Below are 7,456 nucleotides of genomic sequence, written 5' to 3'. Positions count from 1 at the left end.
TAAGTTGGTGAGGAATTGAGAAAAAAAACAAAAACAAAACAAGAATAATAAAATAATAAAATAATTATTTTAGTAATTAAATGATAAGAAATTTAGTTTTTTTTTCTAAAAAATCATATCAATGGGCTAATGAAAAATTTTAACTGACTGAGACTTAAATATATTGTTTTTTTTTCTTAGACTAAAATATATGGTTAATAAAAGTAAATATTAAATCATATTAAATTAAAATATAATCATTAAATTGCTAAATTGAGTACATTCCTAAGTGAGAGAAACAGAATTCAATCCCCCAAACAAATCAAAATGGCAGTAGACACGGCAAGAGAAAAATAATAAAAAATGAGAAAGAACTTATAAACTTGTAGGAGAATGACAAATCAGATCATACATATGCCTACCGGAACTTGTAATATATATTTTAGCTTTGGGATTCAAAGATCGGTGCGCTGGTACAGGATATTGATATTTGAATATCATACTTGCAATCGCAGGAGATGGAGTTATCTACCATTGCAGGGCAAAGCATCCCAACTTTCCCTCTCTATTCAACTGCTGAGAAAGCCATTCCCCTTTTAGGCTTTGGCACAGCTGAATACCCTTTCGGTGCTTCCATTTATACCCTGAAAGAAACCATTCTCGAGGCTATCAAATTGGGGTACCGTCACTTCGATACTGCTGCTATTTACCTATCTGAGCAGCCTTTAGGTGAAGCAATATCAGATGCTCTTCGTTTGGGGTTAATCAAATCCAGAGATGAACTCTTTATCACTTCCAAGCTCTGGTGCAGCGATGCACACCATGACTTTGTTCTCCCAGCTCTCAAGAAAACACTCCAGTATTCATTATCCCTTTGTTTCCTTGATGTTTTCGTTACGTGCGGTGCTTTTTATTGGTTTACTAATGATTTCTTGATTTTTACAGGAATTTGAAGCTGGAGTATCTTAATCTGTTTCTAATTCACTGGCCACTGAGTTTGAAGCCAGCCAAATATGAATTTCCTTTTCAGAAGGAGGACATTATTCCTTTTGATCCTAAATCAGTATGGGAAGCAATGGAGGAGTGTCAAGGTCTTGGCCTAACGAAATCTATAGGAGTAAGCAATTTCTCATGTAAGAAACTCGAAACCATTCTTTCCACTGCCAAAATCCCTCCTGCAGTGAACCAAGTGAGGACCACTTTAATATCCACTTAATGAATTTTTATGTTTTTCAACTAAAGTTAATGGTGTAAGATGATTAATGTTGGATTTGGGGTGATAGGTGGAGATGAACCCACTGTGGCAACAAAAGAAACTGAGGAAGTTTTGCGAGGAGAAGGGCATACTTGTGGAGGCTTACTCTCCTTTGGGGGCCAAAGGAACGGCGTGGGGAACAAATCGGGTGATGGAATGTGAGGTACTCAAAGAAATTGCCCAAGCCAAGGGAAAATCGCTTGCTCAGGTTTGTTTGAGATGGGCACACGAACAAGGAGTGTGTGCGCTTGTGAAGAGCTTCAACAAGGAAAGGATGAAACAAAACCTTGATATTTTTGATTGGAAGCTCACTGCTGATGAGTCGCATAAAATAAGCCAACTCCCACAGTGCAAAGGGTTTCCAGGTGCGGCATTTTTATCAGATGACGGCCCTTACAAGTCTGTTGAAGAGCTTTGGGATGGAGAGATATGAATTTCATTATCCACTGGATTTATTACAAATAAACCAAATGGATCCTTAGTCCGTTGAAGTGCAAAGGGTTTGCGTGATGATAGATCAGCATCCTTTGAAACCTAAGAAACCTTGTGCAAGTTCCTTTCCTAGAACATCTTCAAACTAATAAGTGAAACAAAACCTGATGGTATTAACAGATGGATTTTTCTGCAATATGAATTTTCTCTAGAGTGGTTTCCAATCTATATCATATGTTAAAAAGGATAAAAATTAATTAATTTAATTAAAATATTTTTCGTTATACAATTAAGTTGCTAAATTCTAAACTTTTAAATTGAATATTTTGATAAATTTTGTTACGGTAAAGTTTTCGACATTTATAATGTGCTAAAATTTTAAATTAGAATCAAATTTTTTAGAAGTTGCTCATATAAGGGCCAAACATTTTAAGGTAATCAGAAAAAGACTAAACCTTTTCAAAAGTGTTCAAATAAGAATCAAATATTTCAATATAATCAAATAAAGACTTTTTAAATATCGCATATTAGGTATGAAATTACTTTTTATTTTTTTCTTTTCATTTCAAGTAATATTTCACTTAGGTGCCATGTGTTTTATTTTTAAACACATCATCATTCACCTAAATTTGTACTACAAACTAAGGTGAAGTGCATGAAAATCTTTTATTTAAGCACTTTTAAAAATTTATTATCCTTGTTTGACCATTTTATAATGTTTAACCCTTTATAGAAGCACTTTAAAAGGTTTAGCCTTAATTTGAGCATTCAACTTTAATAATTTATGAATGAAATCATAGTAAACAAATTATAAAGGAACAATGATATTTTTTAAAAAAAATTACAAAATTTATTTTTATAAATTATATGAAAATTTTTAATTTAAAGGAAATTATTATAAATTATGATAACTTTGTTAATTATTAGAAACAATATTGTTTAAAAAATATTAAATGATAGACAACATAATAATCAATTTCATTAATTATTAAGTATCATCTCAAGATGTTTGTAATATAGATAACAAAATAACAAAAATAATTTAATGACTGTTGTTAATTAAATAATTACAAAAGTTATGTAGATGATGAAATTTTGACAATGAAGATCAAATATATGAAAACAATAGACCTAAATATTTGATGATCTGATTATGAATTGTCAAATTTTGATAATTTTTTAAAAATTAAGTAGTAAAAATCATAGTAAATTTTCTTATGGTTTCAGAATTATAATAACACGCAAATAATGTTATGTGGTATGTTGAATGATGTGTCTAGTAGTACCATGTTCTCCAATTGTTAGTCTTTAACAATTGGCTGACTAAAATTTTTAATTTTGTTAATGAGTGTCTAAATTGACAATTTTACATAGTTTGATGTATGAAATTCAAAGAATGTTGAATTGAATTATTCTCTAAAGGGAAGCAAGGGAAACATGTTGTTGCATATGAAGAGAAAGGGATTTATATGGAAAAAGAGGAAATTGAAGGTGATATTGAGGCAAATACAAAGACAGTTGCAATTACCCCCATAGCTACCAAACCTACCTTAGCTTCCCAGAATCGATTACTACAACACTTAGATGAGGAGATTGTTGAATTAGATAAAAGCATCCAATATCTTGAGAGCTAACTGAGGGTGCTACAACATTTAAGGTTATGTGCTTAGTGCTACAAATTAGACATTCTTACCTAGAAGTAGAGTCCTTTGGCAATTTTTGGAACAAAAAGAGGGACAATGCGGAAGCAGTAGTGATTTTGATATGACTTTATTTATGGTTTTCTGACTTTGATTTTAGCTTTTTTTCAAATTTCTTTCCTATGTTGATGATGATAGATGATGAACTATATTTTTTATTTACTTAAACTTTATATGATATTATCCTTGTCCCTTTAATTATTAATGTGATCCATCTTTATCTGTTAATGGTTGAATAATTGGTTGTAATCGTAAATAAATACATGGATTAAGGGAGAGATATGTATTATGAGGGAGTAATTTGTTGATCAATCCTTGTTTCATGAAAATTATTTTTGATGTTAAAAAAAATTTCCAAATATGGAGATTGTTAGAGGTAGTTTTGGTTTTCAACTACAATGGCAATTGTAACTTGAGGTATAACTATAAATTGACCAAAACTTGTCTTATTGTGTTGGTAATTTTTTTTATCCAGAATGATATGGGCTTTTGTTTATGATCACTACAAATTAGTTATGGCCCATCTTTAATGTTCAAACGTGCAGAACTAAATCATCAAGGATCTAATTAAAGTCTTTCAATGCAATACAAGTTTCTTTATTTGATGAGATAAGATCATTTGACTTTTGGATATCTTAAAGATCTCAATCTTTATATTAGCATTTATAAAGACAATTGAAGACTTTTTATATGGTTATGTATATGGGGTTTACAACTACGATTTATTATAACTTATCAAGTTTAAAAACTTTTATATATGATCAACTTGTATTTGGTCAAATATACTGAGAGAGGGTACTCTACTTTTATTCATTTTAGGAACTATGCTTTGAGTGTAAAAAGTATAGTATGAGTTTACGCTTAAACTTGTAAGGAGAAAGTTTTAGGGAAAAGTGATGCAAATTAGAGTATAGTGTAGAACTTCAGTCATAGCTTATACTTATTGAAGTATAGTGGATTAGCTCTCTGGACAAGGCCCCCAGATGTAGGAAGAATTTGTGTAACACCTGTAACACCCCTAACCAGTATCCGTCACTAGAATAGGGTTACGGAGCATTACTAGACTTATTTCGTAAACAAACATACATTTCACATACATTTTCCAATTCCAAATACAAGTTATTCATAATCAATAACTATGTCCCTAATACGAGCCTACTAGGCTCAAATCATGCATTAGAAGTGGTTCGAGACTAAACCGATAACTCAGGAAATTTTTAGAATACATAGAAAATTTTACAAAATACAGGGGACACACGCCCGTGTCCCAGCCCGTGTCCAACCCCATGTAACTCTCTAACTTGGGTCACACAGCCAACACACACGCTCGTGTGACTAGCCCGTGCGCCAGGCCGTGTGCTAGGCCGTGCCAAACTTGTAGGGTATACTGACTTATGCCACATGGCTGAGTCACACTTCTGTGTGCTGGGCCGTGTAGAACATACTGACTTGATTTCTAATTAAACACCAGGGGACACACGATCGTATCACCTGGTCGTGTGTCACCTGACCCTGTGTCACACACAGCTGAGACACAAGCCCGTGTCTCTGCCAGTGTGGACAAAAATAGGCTATTTGCCAAGCCATTTTTCTCACCCAAACTTTCAATCACCTACACAAACCAAATGGCATATAACATTGCATAAATAGGCATTTCAACCAAACCTAATCAAGCCTAATTCATGCTAAATCCATACCATTAATCACAAGATACACAAGTATCACAATAAGCCATTTAATTTCATACCAAAATTCACATTCTCAAATCATCAATATGGTCACTTTCAACTATGCATCACTTTACCCAAAACCACAAGCATACCAATCTCAAATTCAACCATTTGATACTCCAAATACCAATTCACAAAGCATATAAATGGAAATTATAATCAAAAGGCCTTTTTGCACACATATACATCACCAAGCATGCCACAATAAGCCAAGTCACATGGCTATACACATAACTAACCATTCATCATTTACAAGCCAAATCAAATGGCTAAATCCATTACTAACATATATATTAAAATTACCATAACTCCTATACATGCCATATAACCAAATACATAATTTCAAAAGTACCAAAGTGATAGCTTGATAGTGTGATGATGTAATAGCCCGATTTTGGGTTTAGTTAGAATAGTGGTTTCGAGACCATAAATTCGAAGTTAGAGAAACTATTTTATTATTTTTTAATATTATTTTATGTTTTATAGCATGATTATATAGGTGCATGAAAATTTTGGTGAATTAATTTTAGCTATTGTGAGCCCAATTGTGAAAAAGAACTAAATCGCATAAAGTGCAAAAGTCCTATTTTGATAGCTAAGGGTGTTAAATAGCTAGAGAAACAAAATTTGGGGTCTTTAAAGGGTAAATAGACCCTTTGATAAGTGATAGCCGACCATAGGAGACAAAAGATAGAGAAAGTCAAAGTTAGGTGGAAATTTGGTAATTTATTTGACCAAAATGGAATAAAATAAAGAGGAAAAGATATCATCTTTTTCTCACCCTCTTCACCACTAAAAATACCAAAAAAAAATGGGGGTTTGGAAGCTTGAAAATTTGCAGCCACTCTTTACCTTCACAAGTAAGTGATTTTGATAGTTTTTCTTAACGATTTTTGTATTTTTGGACCCCTTGTAGCATGAGTTTCAAATGAGGGGACTATTTTGCAAAATGGTTGAAATTTTAGGGTTTTTCCATGATATTAAACATGTTTATTTCTGAAATTTGATGGAATAAAATGAATCATGGTTGTTAAATAAACAACTTTTGTGAAGTAGTTTTCATGGAAACCCTAACTTGGGACCATTTTGCATAAGTTCTGAAATAGATCTTACATGTGTCTAATAAAGAGAATTATGGACTGCTTCTAGTATAAAAAGTATTCGGCTAGGCTTGTTTAGTGAGAAAATGTGATAAAAATAGATTTTCGGACCTAGGGATAAAATGGTCATTTTAAGGAAGTCTAGGGGCAAAATGGTCATTTTGTCCAATTATGAATTTTCTAGTGTCTAGATTTATATGCTGATGAAATGAATGGATATTTTATCATTTTAGATCAAGAATTACAAAATTCGGGCCTAGACCGGGGAAAAACAAAGCTAGTGGATTAAACCGAGCTAGCCGCCTACATATTGTATACCGAGGTAAGTTGTATGTAAATAATACAACTACATTGTTATTATATGTGTTTTAATTGATATAGCATAAATTGCTTGTTTGTTGAAATGATTATGTATGATGAATATTGAGATAGTAGAACTCCCGTTTGAACCTTAGGAAATAAATCAGATATTCATGCCATGACATTCGGGTTATTTGTGTGCCAATGTAAGACATGTCTAGGACATGCATCGGCCACATTATGAGAGCCAATGTAAGACCATGCCTGGGACATGGCATCGGTATTGAGATGAGAGCCAGAGTAAGACATGTCTAGGACATGCATCAGCCTCGAGATGTAAGCCAGTGTAAGACATGTCTGGGACATGCATCGGCTATGATATGTGTCAGTGTAAGACCATGTCTGGGACATGGCATCGGCACGTATAGAGGTACCAGTGTAAGACCATGTCTGGGAAGCATCGACATGGATATTGAGAGCTAGTGTAAGACCATGTCTGGGATATGGCATCGACTTGATGGATGAGCCAGTGTAAGACCATGTTTGGGATATGGCATCGACATTATACCCTATGTTTGAGGCTTAGTGAATATTCGATAGCATTCCAAATGGTTCAACAGTGAGAGTTACAGTTTAAGTTAAACGAGAAAAGCATAAAAATGTTGTGAGTAGTATAGGTACCTATTTGAAATGTATGAGATGTGAGCTCAATATATGCTATGTGAATTGTATTGGACAGTGATGAGTAAGTTGTGCTTATACCTACTTTTGTATTATGACCATGATGATGAATGGTAAAGTTGTTGTTATATTTATTTGCATGCAACCTACTAAGTTTTATGCTCACTCCATCTCCTTTCCATTTTCTTATAGTGCCGCCTAATTAGCTCAAGGATCATCAGACGTCGGAGGCATTGATCACACTATCAACCGAAGCACTTGGTATAGTTGGATTTATTA

At 33.2% G+C, this 7,456-nt stretch overlaps 1 protein-coding gene across 1 annotated transcript; it reads left to right on the top strand.

Moving 5' to 3' along the window:
- Window positions 1-437: 437 nt before the first annotated feature.
- LOC107937491 (non-functional NADPH-dependent codeinone reductase 2) lies at window positions 438-1,862 on the top strand. Its single transcript, XM_016870379.1, has 3 exons — window positions 438-838; window positions 925-1,168; window positions 1,263-1,862. The coding sequence occupies exons 1-3, from the start codon at window positions 498-500 to the stop codon at window positions 1,665-1,667; spliced, it is 990 nt and encodes a 329-aa protein (XP_016725868.1). The 5' UTR covers window positions 438-497; the 3' UTR covers window positions 1,668-1,862.
- Window positions 1,863-7,456: the final 5,594 nt, after the last annotated feature.

Source organism: Gossypium hirsutum, chromosome A01, assembly GCF_007990345.1.
Source record: "Gossypium hirsutum isolate 1008001.06 chromosome A01, Gossypium_hirsutum_v2.1, whole genome shotgun sequence".
NCBI lineage: Eukaryota > Viridiplantae > Streptophyta > Magnoliopsida > Malvales > Malvaceae > Gossypium > Gossypium hirsutum.
Note: the sequence above shows the minus strand (reverse complement) of the source record. Positions and strands in the feature narration are given on the sequence as shown.

What these genes read in the sequence shown, in the direction of transcription:
- LOC107937491 (XM_016870379.1), top strand. Translation starts at nt 498, where the DNA reads ATGGAGTTATCTACCATTGCAGGGCAAAGCATCCCAACTTTCCCTCTC. An exon ending in GCTCTCAAGAAAACACTCCA is followed by an intron (nt 839 to 924) that starts GTATTCATTATC and finishes TGATTTTTACAG; the next exon opens with GAATTTGAAGCTGGAGTATC. An exon ending in TCCCTCCTGCAGTGAACCAA is followed by an intron (nt 1,169 to 1,262) that starts GTGAGGACCACT and finishes TTGGGGTGATAG; the next exon opens with GTGGAGATGAACCCACTGTG.